Raw genomic sequence first — 15,652 nt, 5'->3', positions numbered from 1 at the left:
GAGACGCGTTTTAAAAGCTACGCTCAACTTTAACCGTAACGATTAAGAGGTAGCTGCGTTTGATTCAACTACAAGCACGAAGCCGCGGTATTTCGGTCGTGTACTTTTAGAGTAAACACTTGTAAAAGTCCGCAAGTTTGCGTCGAGTGGTAACGAAAAGCATTCGGTTAGGAAATGTACGCGGATTAATTAGAGCCAAAGTTAATCTAACGAAGGACTCGACGAAAACCTAAGATCGCGATATACACTGGTTGGCGAAAATATTTGAACCATCGGAAAGTTTATGTTCATATTGTATGCGTTTTATACAAAAACACGCTATATACTAATTTTTTCGTTACTTATATGTCTGTAATAAATATTTTGTAATTTCTACATACTTCTGTGAAAATATTCAGACTGTCAATACTCCGCCAATATAATCAAAATAGTGCTGTCTCGTTACAGTGCTAATGAAATTTCAAACGGTTTTGTATAATATGTATACGGCAAGGTTCCATAAGCGTGCAGACATTTTCGTCAACCGCTGTACGTAAATGAGATGTTTAGAAAAGAAGAAAATAAAGGTGGCATGGAATGGAAGGCGACGACTTTTCTAACGCGTCGGTGGAAGAAAATGGGAGGAAGCTTAACTCCAGGACGAGTCGATACCGAGAGTTGACTTATCGAAAAAGGAATTTCCGGCTTTAAATTATATTCGAGGAAGAAATCCCCGATTGAATTATGGAATTCCATTAAGCGTTCTCGATGCAACGTCTCCGTTTAATATTTTTACAAAATTATTAAACGTACTTTCAGATATTACATAAATACGGTTAACCCCTCCGCCCGTTAGCTCGATTGATCGACGAGAGCGTGAGAGAGAGAGAAAGAGAGAGCCGAGTTCTCATCGGTTGCGAGATTATTTTAAATGTCGAAATGACACACTTTCCCTGTTTCCCGTGACGTACAATTTTTCCGTTCTCTTTCACCACCCTTTTCCGTTTCTTTCCTTTTTATTATTTTTTCCCCCCAATTCCGGTCTCATGGGTGTTTCACGGTTTTGTATATTCGCCCACCCTTCGATCGTGTTTCATTAACTTAATTGTAAAGGGTAGACCTTTGAGTTATACCGCGTGTATACGTGCTCGTTGGACAGGCTGGTTGGAGTTCGGTGGATAAGTCACGCCATTGAAACCCGTTTCAGTCGTTACCGGTCTACTTTGATGATTGATTAAACGACTTTAATTATTCTATCAGCGGCATGGTCGCGTTACCTATAGGACCGAAGTGATAAGGCCGGGAGGAAGTTTTCAACCGCGAAAATCACCGGTGGCAAGATATCGACGGACCGATATTCCTTTCCATTATTTTCTATTATCCTTTACCGTTTATCGAGCCTGCATACACACACCTGTGATACGAACCGAGCAATCGTCGTAGCTTCCAGAAAAAAGGACTCATGTCGACGCACACGTACACTCATACGTAAGCAGACATATAACGCGTACCATGCGCAGCATTCTTTCCAAAACAAGCTATGTTTTTCACGTGACACGTACGTGTCAGATTGGCGTATGCGTGTGCGAATTAAATTAAGAGAACCGCGGATTTGGAATTTTCGACGTTCTTGCTTTTGAGGTCCTTTTTTCTCTGTCTCTCTCTTCCCTTTTCTCTCTCTCTCTTTTTCTTTCTTTCTTTCCCTCTATTTCTCTCTGTTTTTATTCTTACGTTTCTCTCTGCCTCACTGTTTTTCTCTCTGTCTGTCTGTCTGTCTGTCTTCTGTCTTTTCTGTCGAATGTCGTTGCGAGCGAGATCGCGACGACGCGACGACGTTCTCTCGTTGTCGCCACTTTCTCTGCTTCGCGAAGAGAACGGGAGGAACGGCCATCGTGACGAGTCGTCCACCGGCTGCCTCCCGGGCTATTTTGTTGCTTTTGATTCTACTTTATTCTCCATTCGTTGGGAAAGTTCATTTTTAGAGCACACACCGGTTCGACGTAGTAACCGAACGTTGCGTGCCTTTTGAGAGACAGCACCGTGTTGTTGAGTGAAGCACGTAGTGAAAGAGAACTTCGTTTGATACCCTATAGGAAGTATTTTTATAGGTTAAATGTAGTAATAAGTTGCGATGAGAGATAAAAGAAAAGGAAATGACTTTTCCTTGGACATGTCGGCCGCGGAAATCGGTTCCTTAATTAGTAATTCCGCTATTTCGTATTCGTGATACGGTGAATGATGGAGTAGAAAAGATGTCAGTTCCTATATATTTGTTTCATTTTTACGCATCCCTTAATTCACGATTGTTTAACGCGTAGGAGACGATATTTGATTATTTTAATTTTGGAGAATATGTTAATTAAATTAGTTTTGGTTTGTACATTCTCCCAAGTGTTCGTAGACCCACAATAGTTCGATCGATTATGTCTATACAAAGTTAAAGAAAAGAACAAAAAAAAAAAAAAAAAAAAAAAAAAAGAAAAAAATGATATTTCGATCGTTCTGTCCGAATTAGCTCCGCGAAGAGATATGAACGATGGATGAGCAACTTCTGTTCAATTGGTCGATATTAAGTTGAATCGACTGAGGACAAAACTCTCGGGAGTTTTTCCCCCTTTCGTGCATAACTTTCGTTTCAGCACAAATTCACTTTGGAAGCACCATAATCGCACGTGCACGCAGTGGCGCGGCGATAGCACAAGAGGGGGAGGGGGGATGTGGATTATTAAAGCAAAAAAAAAAAAAAGATCAATGAAAATTAATTGAATCAAGTATGAAATTAAAGATAGATTCAAAATGATACGCGAAAAGATCGTAGAGAAATAGAAGGGATCTTTTCTGCTTCGAGAAGCTGTCATACTTACAGCGGTAGTGAAAACCGTCTATTTGATGCAAAACTTGTCTTCTTTTGAAATGTACAAATATGAAAGAGGGTACCTGCAGATACATCGAGCTATGGCTGCGACACTGTAATCAGTTACCAATTGCCCGTAGACGTTTTGTCTCCTTTACCTTCGATTCTTTTTCTTGCTCCTTTGTTTGCTACACGAACTATACATTGCGATTATTTTTATCGACATCACGACGTACGATTTTGTCAGACGGAAACGTCGAACACGCGTTTTTCGCCAACTGATCGATGACACGTTCTACTTTTATTCGATATATTATATACATATACATATATAATATAATGTAATTATATAATATATGTATATGATTCTAATGGATTCGATTAGAATGGCAAACCTTTTAGACTAGAATTTTTTATTCACGCATGAACTAGCATCGTGAACGTTGTATTTTGCTCGTCCGTTGGCGTCTTACGACAAGAAAGGGTATCTTGTAATAATTAAAGAGCACAAATATCGGGGTAAACGGTTATTTTAGTCCGCCGTAAAATATGTCGTTATTGTTAGGTTCGCGTTATTCTTTCGAAAAGCGAGGCTATCTTTACAATCACATATGTGTCTTGATTTAGAAAATAATCCTGTCGAAGGAAAATACCGCTCCGATGAGACACCGTTTCGTTTCAATTCTTAAGAAGCTCGAGAAATCGAACACGTTGCTTGAAAGAAAGATTCGTATCACGACGAAAACGAATATAATCGAGTGTTTTGTTAGTCTATCGGTTTAAATCCATGAATTAAATTGTCATTTGAGATGACGGAAACGATATATTTTGAAAAGCCTTACAGTAAAAAATATTTGTATTGAAATTGATTTATATTCATCAATTTTACCAGTTACATCCGTTTGAGTGGTTCTCTTAATTAAATATTTTCAAAACAAGTATTGTAATTTTAAGCTGGAAAAACTGCTTGTACCAAACTGTTGGCTGAGGCTTTGTGCGTTCAGTTAATTTTTATTAAAAACGGAAGACCTAGTTTTCCTAGTTTTAAAACGTCTCTTGAGAGTCATAATTAGAAAAAAAGCAGGAGGAATAATTAAATGGACAGAGCAGATAGGAAGAGAAAGAGTAATCAAATGGCAAACAGGGAAAATGGAAGTTGTAAGTGTTAGAAGAATAGAGGATGCGAGGGATCTTTACCTTGAGGAACCTCAAGAGGTCATGACGGTTAAAAACTATCTAATAGCACCCTAAAGATTCTAATTTCTCTCTTTCTAGCGTGACTTTAGAGTTTTAAGTGGTAGATGGGGACGAACGGTGGAAGGCCGACGAGGAAGTTCTGGGCGGGTTTTTTAAATTCATGCAGTTTGCATAAAGTGGGCCATGCAGGTATACGACGCAGAAACCTTACACACCTCCGTAATTTTAGTGTTCTACAGGGCTTATCGTTGGTTAATCGTTGCTTAAAATCTGTAAGATACTTCAACTTGTGCGACCTTTGATCCTCGGGTTTTACAAGTTTTCTAAGGCACGAATATGTTCCTTGAGAAGTCGAGTAAAAGACGTTCATACTCTTTCGAAGTGATAAAAAATTGCATCTACGTTCGATAGTAGTAGGGCTCGAGTCGATTCAAAATGTGCTTAATCGGAGCTCGATCCAGATGTTTCGATGTTGTTGTAGAAACTTATCTGACAGAGTGTCGTGTAGTCTAATAAATTGTATAAAATATGGGAGATGTCGAGATTCTTGAAATTTGTGTTCACACGAATAAAATTAAATTCAAAGGGATATGGAAGAATTCCTAAGGATTTATGATACATCAAAGTCTTAATTACGGTCAATTTTGCTTTTTTTATCAAAAAATCAAGAAAACAGCTTCCAAGGTTGTCGATGCGTTTAATCTCCGTTACGTGATTTCAAAGCGAGCCTAAACCGTTTTAGAACTAGTTCGTTCAAAAAGTAGGTAAAAGCTTATAACGAAATCTCACTGGTGGCGTCAACCGTCATTATAATCTTCGCCACTTTTCCGGCGAATCGTGCGGACGACTGTTACGCCAGAAAAACAGTTGTAACTCGAAAACCAGCTGGAACAGAGACCGGGCGCAAACTTTGTCGATTGTTCGTGCGCGGTGAATTCAGCTGCACCGAAATTAGTTCCACGCTCTATGGTGCACTCTTTTCCAACCATTGGAAAGGCTGTCTCATACTCGTCGGAGCTATCTCTATAACCGTTCGAGCAATCTTGTACGCGTGACCTGGGTTTCTCCTTCTTCGATCTGTTCTAATTTTTCTTGTCGTGTGGAAAATCGCTGACAAAACTGGCCAAGCGAAAATAGACTAATCACACGGTTTTTAGCTGGCTCGTGCAGACAACCGAACGAGTAAACCAGACAGTATGAGATTAGAGGAGGTAAAGGTGGTGGCTGGCGATTAGCAGAACGAAAACGACTTTTCAGGGATTTAAAGTTTCCTCTGTCTGGTATATCTGTTCGGCTGACTCGTGAACTTGCGGTGTATGCGGGTCGCCTTTTCTCTTTCGGGCTCGAAACACATTAATCCATCGTTGGAACCCGGAGGATAAAACAATGTACATTATATCGTATACCGCAGCCAAAAGATCCAATGGCAATAGTTCTGCTTTAAAAGTCAAACAGACGTTTCACCACCGGAGAGCTCAATTAACTCGATTAACTTACGCCGTGGCTTCTTGGTAGGCAATTCTCGCGTGGTAAAAGCAGTATTCATCGAGTTCGACTCGCTGGTCAAGCTCGTTTTCCGACGTTGCGTCTTTTGTACCGTTCTTAGGTATTGAAAGCTCGATATCGCGAACCAGAAACGGTTCGACTCGAGCCAGTTTCGGTTTAACTAGAGTGGCTTTCCATTGAAAATCGAAAGTCAAGTATGGTTTGGAATCGCGAGGTGGTGGGTGGTACGTTTGTGCGAAGGTTAGATGAAAAGTAACTAGGATAATGGTTGAGTGTGCTGGCTGGATAGGAGGCTGCTTGCACGTACAAGCGAAAGTGTTGTTTGCGTAACAAGTTTCTGCGACTCCAGTTCAGACCTGTTCTGGTGTTAACATAACCGCTTACAGTTAGTTGCTCACGTATCTTGTCTTACGCTGAATTTTATTGAGATGGATCGCTTAATACTCGAGATTGAAAATAGCGTTTACGTGTAGCGACGAGAGTTTAAGTCTTGCGTTCATCCTTGCGGATCGTATTATTCTGGTTTTTTATCCGTTTGCGATAAAATACTGTAGCTTGGCCGAGATCCGCTATCTCTGTTTTTTATTCTTAAGTTAAGAATCACGATGGACATAATTAAATTTAAGCGTAGATGAAAGACAAAAATGTTTATCCTAAGGTTTTCTAAATAACGTTCAGCTCGTATGACACGATCTATCATAAATGATCTCGCAATGGATGACTCTTTCGTGACCATAAAAGATCTCCTTGAGTCACAGTAACAAAACATCATCATCAATGACCCTATTTAACGATTTGCAAATGATACTTAGCGTTTATGAGAATGGTCTTCCTCTAGTCTTTCGTTGTAAGTAATTTCTTTAAACAGAAATACGTACTTCGGAAATCTTCATCACGACCACACGACAGTTTCTGCTTTTTGATTATACTTTTTGATGATACTTCATCCTTGAAATAATTCTTAAATAGTATTAACAACCATGGTATTTTTTAAAATAATAGTATCGGTTTACAATGAGGATAGACTTTTTCAAAATAAACGATCTGAAAACATATTAGCTCTTGGATTAACGTAATTGGATGTTTGAATCGTACTTATTAGTGCTACGTACTATACTTTATTGATACTTAGCTTGTATGAACGTTCTTGAAATATGATACGATCGTTTAAATTTACTTCATGTTTGTGACAATGAATAATCTCATGTAAATTTCGCTCTGCCTCTAATTTCCAAAATTGACTTTGCTTTTAATAAAACGAGTCTGCAGTTCAATATACATTGTAAATTTGGAAAAAACAAACACTAGAAGTTTTTGCTATATACGTACTTCACGAACTCATCGAACTAACCTTAGTTTAGCGTCAGAAGATAATAATTTCATCTAAGAATATTTCATTTAAGAATTATCCAAAAAACATTTCTCACGTAAATCCTACGCATCACTTTCAGTTTGCCTTCGTACTTTGTAATTTATGATTCTTTTCACGTCGATATTCACGCCGCCAATGACAAGTAGATCTAAAGAAAGGCATAGAGAGAAACTCGAGGTTCTGCGAGTCAGTCAGTTTCGGCTGACAAAGACGGTCTGCGGTAAGACGTTTCCTCTTTCCATTGTTTTCTCCTTACGAAGTTTGTCAATATATCGTCGACTAGCTGTTATCGTTCGTCCGACTATTACCACCAGTGCGTGGCATTCTTCCATTGCATTTATTTCGAACGATCGATCGCGACAGCGACACGACACGCCGCGCCGCGTCGAGCCTCGAAACTGTGCTCGCGGGAGTATGACCACGGCGGACAGGAAAGTGCAAAATACTTTGATCCCCGGCTCGAGCACCGGAATGGCTGAAGTGTAGCCAGTAGAGTTTTCTTTTTTTTTTTTTTCCTTTTCTTTACTTTAAAGAGACATCCCAGTACCAGGGTGGAGGACCTCGATGCACTTGGGGTGACAAGGTGGTGGGACAGGAAGCGGCATCGTGGTGGGGTAAGAAAAGGGGTGGTTGGCAGAACAGAGGGAAGAGGTTGGAAGGGGTTGGAGGCGGCGAAAGCCTCGCCAACAGGGACCGGGAGGTCTCAAAGAAAAGAACTACTCGCGCTGCCGAGACGCTCTCCTGTCAGGGCTTGACCTTTTTTTTAATTGCATCCAGACCAAAGTTAGAAACAACGAACGGTACCTTCCTCGCTGGTATGACAGAGAAACGTTTGCACGAGGGAAAGGGACGAAAGGAAAGAGAAGAAATGAACGAAAGACGAGCAGGAGAGTGGTGGTCCGCCACCGGAAGAGACGGTATACGTTGGAGAAGACAAACCGCGAATTCGTACGTGTCTGCTCGATGTTTGAGCGTCGGAAGGAAACGATGGAATGCAAAATATGTAGGTCAGGGTCATACTCGAGAGCATCGAGTTCGTTTCCTTTTTCTCTCTTTCTCTCTCTCTCCCTCTCTCCTTCTCTTTCTCTCGTCTGTTTTTCCACTTCAATTCCTCTCCTCTTCATCCATTTTAGTCCCAGCAGCCTCGTCTTTTCCTTTTTTTCACCTTACTCTGTGCTTGCTTCAAATCCGACTTTAATGGGCTCGTGCGGCCGTATTATATTTCTGATATTATTACGAGAGATTTTTGCGGAGAACCGAGGGATTAGGATTCCTTAGACGGTCTCTTCGGTTTGCGAAGGGCTTCCGCAGTTTTCGTCCTTAACGTTCATTAACAGTTCGTTTGCTTAATCGTGTTTAAGGATAAGCCAACGCGATTATTTTCTTGGATAATTGGAACGCATTAACATTGAACGTAATCTCGGCGCTGGCGTCTTAGGCTTGACATTGTTTCAGACCCTTGTTCAGCATTGTATTCTTCGATTTGTACAGGATTTTTATCTCTTCATCATCCGGCTAATAAAAGGGATAGAACGTTAAGAAGAAGCATTGTTAAGGAGGTAAAATGTTGAGAAGAAAAGACAAAGATCAGGTGTTGTTTATCTTCTGATGATTTTATGCTTCTGTTCTTCAATTTCGTCCTTCCGTTTCTACAGGATTTTTATTTTTCTGTTGTCTATCTTGAAGCGATTCAAAGGTAAAGAGAGACACTGTTAATCGTAGAATTATTAGTCAAAATGATCAGTATCAAATTTTTTGTTTTGTTACTTACTAAAAACGTGCAATTTCTGGTAATTTGTTATTGAAACAAAAACAAGATTACGTGTATATTATATATTTTTGTCACCTTTTATTGCTTTAAATTTAATCAACTACGTGCAACGTATCAAAGATCGGTAATTTTATTATTAAACGAGTAGAACGTAAAAAAAGAGACGAGGAAGTTCAAGTATTATTCATCTGATGACTTTATATATTTTTTATGAAGCGTACAGTCACGTGTGCGATCTACAAAGAGATTAAAAAAAGATGTCCTATTTTACTCGATAGAGTGAGTTTAGGATGAATCAGTGTAATCAGGATGTTCGATCTTTTTGAAATTTTATGCTTACATACAGAAAGTACGATTTTCACGATTTCATCATTATCTCGCATCTAGGTTTGCGGAACGCTAAGTTCCTTGAATGAGTGTTTTATCGATTTTGTCTGATGAGATACGACCCCGAATGCCAACAATAAAAGTAATATTCGCGTGACTGGGACACATTTCATCATACAACATACGCATACCGTGTATTTCTAAGAAATAAGTTAAATTCACTAAACTGATTATTGCTAAATGTATGGTAATCCATTAACACGCCCATAAACATTACATTCAACGCATTAACATACATATATCGCTATTTAAATCTCGTTTTTAGATTTTTATACAAAATTATGTATATTTTCTTATTACTGACTATACAACGTACGTATATAAGTTGGCAGAGTCTAAAAATCTGCTCAGATAGAAGTTTCTTTGTTTCTCCATTCTTTCCTACTTTTGTTATATATTTTCTAGTAGGTACGTTATAATTTATTTGCTACTTTGTTCCTATTTTTCTCGCAAGTTACATTCTCTGTAGTCGATAGAAATAGTACGTAATCGATAAGTTGCTGCCAAATCATCAGAGTAAAACTAGGTAGACTAAATATATCTTGCACATGTTACTTTCTTGTTACATCGAGTCTAACCATCGAGGATAAGGAAATAAATTGAGTCGGCTCGAAAGGTAATCGAAATCGAAATTCTTAATTCTCCTTGTATCGTCATGTTGAAACTTTCACGATATGGAAACCAAGGGTCGTACTACTTTTATAATTCAACAAGAACACGAAAAGAAGAAGGTAAAATATGTGTTTGTCATTCATATTTAACCAGACTGCTAGCAGTTACGTTATTGAACAGTTAGAATATTATCATATGTTCCACGATCGAACAACAACTAGGTCTAAATTATTTTTATCGATAGCTCGGTAAACTAACGAATGCGCGACTGATTGTAGGCTTATGTATTTTGCTGTTACGTTTTAGAGTACAGTAAATGAATATCTGTAGTAAACGTATAATGTTGATTCGACGACCGATTCGTATGTTAATTTATGCAGATGTGTGTTAGTAAAATTAAACTGCAATGTAAACAATTTGAGGTAGAAACATTCAAACGAAAATAAGTACGCGCAGAAAGTCAGAATTTAATAGAAGCACAAAATAAGGGGCTTCTAATTAAACTGTTTCATAAAACGAGAGAGTAGTTTCAGAGATTAATTCAGTAATTTCAGTGAGTTTCATTTCAGTCCAAACGATTTTCAATGTATTTATACAAATATGATATTATAGATTTTTAAGAAAAATAAAATGTCGCGCGAAGGAATCGCTAAATAGAAATATTATACGTAAGGGATGAATTCGAGTGACGAGTGTACCCGTCCTCTCCAGTTAACAGGTTAAATTCACCCTCTGAGATCGCGTCCACGATCGTGAAACGGTTCGAACTTCCACGTAGCAATTCATTTCCAGTTCACCGAAGAAGAGGGAAGCAGGGGATAGTCTGAAACTTCTGATCTCTAGCGTACGCTCGCGTAGTTTTCATTTAGGGTTTAAGTTTGTAATTTTGCTTTCTCAAGCACGCTAGTCAGCCAAAGGGTTTCGACGCGAGTCACTCAACTGGTTGCGTAATAAATCGTTCTTAAGCTATGGAATTAGCGCTGGTTACGTAGATCCAGCCGATGCGCACGCGTTTATGATGGAATCTCTAAAGGACGATGCCAGCCATACTTCGTTCAAATGCGATATTAATAAACCGCTGAAGCGAGCAAGACCGCAGGTCAATTTACACGGCTTCGAATGCCTGTGTAGCATATAATTATGATTCAGGATAAATTAGGCTACAATGGCAACAACGACGGCGACATGGTACGGTAATTACGGAACGTCGAACGTTTTGCGTTTACGACTTATTAATCGAGAATATTAGACGATGATCGGTTCGAATGTAATTCAGAGGATCCTCTTAGGATATGGTTATCTTTCAAGCAACGTGTAGATACTCAGTCGGATAGGAGCGTGTAATGCGCAAAGTAAGCGCGTAACACGAGTTTCCTTTCAAAGACGACGGCATATTAGCGCTCGGTCCGGTATTATCGAAGAAACGAGCATAGCCGATTTTTCATGCCTTTTGTAAAGTTCGTTAGAGAACATAACATATCACACCCTGAGAATAGTAAGATAATAACGGGATGACGAATCGAGGAGGCAGCCTCTCCTCGTCTTTCCTTAGATTGTCGAGTACCTATAAAACGTAATCGATGCAGATTAGAGACAGTAGAGACAGTCGAGACAGCCGCGATTAACCATTTCCCCACCGATGTCTATCTTTTCGAAAGACCCCGAGAACACGGAGGCGGCCGATCTGCAGAGGAAGCTGGAAATGCTGAACAACATGATGGACCAGGAAGCACGAGCCGAACAGGCACGACGACAGATATTGTACAATATAGGCCACTGTAAGTACTTGCCAAGTCACTGTTTAAGTGGCTGCTGTTTTATTCGAATATTCTCTCTAACACGAGAGGAACGTCCCCGATCAATTGCTACACTCGACGCGATTCACCCGTGCGCCATCACTTGCGCTAATTTCATTTTCCTTTTTAATGCGCTAAATATCACGAACATCGATTATAATTATAGAATGTTTCCCCTATCGATGCGTTTTGCGTTGGCCGCGATCAAATCATCGTTACCATTCCGTTTGGATGAATTACAGATCGCAGGCGAACGGACGTATATGATTTCGCATTTATCGATCGTACGATTTCGTTCGATTCTTTATTTCTCTATATATCTGACACCGTGCCGTGGATGTAGGGCTATTCGAGTTGTAGGATATGGTTAATTGGTAAATTTGTTTAGCGAATGTACAGAGAACGTTAAAAGATCTGTGAAATTGCACTTAAACTCGGATAAACTGTGTAATTATCGTTATCTCTTTATTCGTGTACAAGTCAAACGTTATGGTACAGATTTCCGTTTAAATCGACAGTGGAAAAAGTACTTGTTTTTTCGGGTTTGTTAAATGATTGTTAAGACGTCGGTATAGTCGATTCACGATGAAATTCGTACAGATAAAACGCGTACGTTAACTCGATCGAAATAAAATTGTATAATAATTTCACACATTTACAAATACGTTTTACGTTGATTTTAGTTGTAAGTATAATCGCAGCTTTGAGCGAATATAGTCGTATCGCCATGTTGATTTTTATCTTTTACAGTTCTTTCGCAGAAGCTTTTTTGTTTTTTATGGCTTCCAGACAAAATTCGCTCGAACGCTACTTCCGATTAGCGTAGCAAAGGCTTTGTACGCTGCCAGCTTTTCGCATAAAAATCGATTCCAGCGTGATGTTCGTTTCTTTCTTGTTTTATTTGCGACCACCGACCATAAGAGTACTTTATGCAATTGCAATTGCATTATCCACGGAGTATGCACGTGGATATTTTCAATCAGCAAGTACGCTACGAAATGCCACTCCCATTGTTGGTTATCGACCATCGAGAATCGTCGGTAACTTATCCCTAAAAATTCAGCCCCTGTTCAAAAATCATTTGTCGCTATATCAATGATCGCTACACCCTTGGCATGGTAAAGTTTGTTTAACGATGAATTCTTTCTTTTTCTGTTCCATGCAAGTAGTGGAATCTCCGTCGATCCGCCTATTTTATTCCTTTTTCTTCATTTTCAATTGTTTCGCCCTCTTCGTTTGTGGACCTCCTTTTTCCCCTGAACGAGAATTCTGATGATTCTCCTGACACGTCAAATACCTCGATAACAACGATCAAATCGCATGGACATTAACCGTTTCTGTTTCCCGCTGTTGCACCGTTTCAATTTTCGGATTCGTCCAATATCGACCAATTTCGTTCCCGGTGAAGCACATTTAAAATTAACGCGATCGAAACGACGGATTATACGCTTTACGAGGCAGAAGACAAACGAATACCGTTCGCGATTATCTTTTTCTTTCTCCAGTACAATATTCCGGTAATCGTCGTTTAATATCTTCTCTGCCCTGGGGACAGCAAACAGAAGGAAAACTCATCGTGGTTCGTTCCCGATATTTTCTTCCTTGGAAGAATTCACGATTAGAAGGATTTTAGGATATTTTTCAGCAACTTTATCTCTGCATTGTTACACACATTTACACGCAATTTGTACATTTGATTTTATTTAAGACAGCAATCTTTTCGCTTCCGAACGTGTTTTCAATTAGCCTGTAAGAAAAAGTGGTTGTTAAATCGCACGACAGTTAGCGAAATTGTTTCTCTCTGCATTTGAAATTTTCTTTTCGAACAACACGAGTCTCACGATTGTGCAACGAAAGATTCTCACTGTGCCACGGTAACATTACATTTGAATTGTCTTTCAGCGGGGTACTCAGAGGATTCGGACTATACGTCGGATCTGAATTATCCAGTCGGCGGACAAGGTGCAAACAGCTCGGCTTCGCAGTTTCGTACCGCTGCTAACCAATTGGCTACCCCTCAAAGATCCCTCGAGACCTCCAGAGAAAATAGCTACGAGAGGGACGATCATCAGGTATTGTTAGAACGATATTTCGATATCTCTGTTTATTGACTATAAACATTCGTAATCACTCGATATCGCAAAGACGTTGATCTTTAATCGCCGATCGAGATTTCTTTTGTCGTTTTAAGGTATAACGTTAGATCGCTATCGACTTCTTGACGAATAATATTTTTACAAAATTTTATTTAAAGCATCTATACAAACATGCTTGAATTATCAAACGCTGCAGAAAGTATGCGAACAGAGTAAAGACTGAAGCATTGTTACTTTATAAACTATTCGTTAAATAAAAATATAGAAATATCGTAAATTTAAGATATAGAAGCCTAAGAAACAAAAATTCTAAGAATATCGTTATCCAATTTATACAAAGAAATTATTGATACAAGCACTATCTCTAATTGTTCATAAACATTACGTTAATTTATTTGTAATACTCGAATAAAATTTGTTTCGCAGAGACATCGAAAAACTACCGTAGTTTGTTCCTTTTCAATCAGTTAAATATAGCACGTAAGATATATTTCTTAAATATATTATATTTCTATTGGAAGTGACATTTAAGTTTCGCTGAAAGATTAAATCTCGTCTATAGTATCTCGTAGAAAGCGTGCTTCACGGAACCGTATTTTATCGATTGTTCATGCCATCAGATTCCAGCTACAGTCGGAGGAAGACTAGCTCCGAGTAATTACGGAGGCTATGGTGGATCGGGCCACAGTCCACGATATGACGAACCATATCCCGAAGAAGGTCCACCGCAAAGGTATCAGTCTCAGCACACTTCAGAATCTTCCGAGCCACTCTTCTACAATAGTAGACCAAGACACTATAAGGAGTACAGGTATTTGACATTTACCGAGCCTTAAAACACAATATACACACGAAATCGATAAAAAGTATCGCACGTTATACCAGAAATAACAGTTCCTACAGTAAAACTTCTTTGAAACGACTTGCAATGACCAGTACTCGTGATACAACTACTAGTTACTTACTTCTTTCTCTTCCTCCTACTTCTTTTTCTTTCTATTTCGCTGCTACTGCATTGAAATAAAAGTCAACATAAATTTACTCGAATAATTATAGCTGGATGTTAAAAGATGACAGATAACAGGGTCGTGCAGTGAAAAAATAGTTTAGCATTTAACTTTAGCGAAATAGATTTTTGCACATTCGTCGTATCCGATGAATGTTTAGAACTTAACTGGAAACAATGTGCACGACTCTGGTCGTGAATCGCGTGATTCGAAGAGGAAAAAAAAAACGTTTATTATTTTCTTCTGCCTGATTTAGACGACGGAAGCACACGTGGGATTACGAGGACAGGTACGAAACGAGTACCCCAGTTCTGTTTCGTGAGAAAGTCTACGATTTTCATCGTATAAATCGCATTTTTGAATCGTAGATCACACACTTTCATCTAACATCTCCTTCATTAGCGTGTCACCGTTACTTTAGCCCTGTGCCTTGGAACACCATCGAAATAGCTTTTACAGAAACGTAGCACACGAATCAAACACACATAGTTCGTCACATGATAAAACGATTGTGCAATCGCTTAGTTCGTCGCAATTCTCCGTAGATCATTCGTAGCTGTTTATATTCGACATTTACTCTGTAATTTTTATTTTATCTCGTTGATGAAATTGCAAATCGTTTAAACTTGTTACACAAAAGATCGATATAACGGTTGGTCGCATATTAACCGTTTTGCATTTACGAATGAAATATTTCGCGTCACGATGTTCCGCATACAACGCTTCGAACGAGATATTTCGCGCGTTTATTCGTTAGAAATTGTCGTTTGTATCTGTGCGTGATAAAAATTAACTCGCAAACTACGATAGAATTAAAAAGAACGTAGAATTTCAATATTTACAGGATAGCATTGGAAGAAACGAAAGAAGAAATTACGTAGACTAAGATACTATAGTTCGGTGTTTAATAAGTTAATGAAAATGCACTGAGCGTTCACAGGTAGTTTTGCATGGCGCAGTTAGCGAGGCTGCGAATATTCGAGGGAATTGTTGGAAACGCCTTTTAACCAAGCGTATCATGCTTTCAGCAAACATCATCATTTAACGCGGGTCATTTCATCTCCGCTTTTATCTC

The 15,652-nt window shown here is 39.0% G+C and overlaps 1 protein-coding gene across 7 annotated transcripts in view; it reads left to right on the top strand.

Annotated features, from left to right (window-relative positions):
• The window catches only part of Unc-13 (unc-13), a 375,091-nt gene that overhangs the window by 67,105 nt on the left and 292,334 nt on the right, over positions 1-15,652 (top strand). For 5 of the 7 annotated variants that reach the window (XM_072009894.1, XM_072009885.1, XM_072009876.1 and 2 more), the window contains 4 exons: positions 11,337-11,456; positions 13,377-13,546; positions 14,191-14,381; positions 14,834-14,866. In XM_072009894.1, the coding sequence (XP_071865995.1) occupies positions 11,337-11,456; positions 13,377-13,546; positions 14,191-14,381; positions 14,834-14,866 (514 nt within the window). The remainder of the gene's footprint in view (positions 1-11,336; positions 11,457-13,376; positions 13,547-14,190; positions 14,382-14,833; positions 14,867-15,652) is intronic. The other 2 variants (XM_072009890.1, XM_072009868.1) reach the window with 2 other exon arrangements.

Source organism: Bombus fervidus, chromosome 1, assembly GCF_041682495.2.
Source record: "Bombus fervidus isolate BK054 chromosome 1, iyBomFerv1, whole genome shotgun sequence".
NCBI lineage: Eukaryota > Metazoa > Arthropoda > Insecta > Hymenoptera > Apidae > Bombus > Bombus fervidus.
Note: the sequence above shows the minus strand (reverse complement) of the source record. Positions and strands in the feature narration are given on the sequence as shown.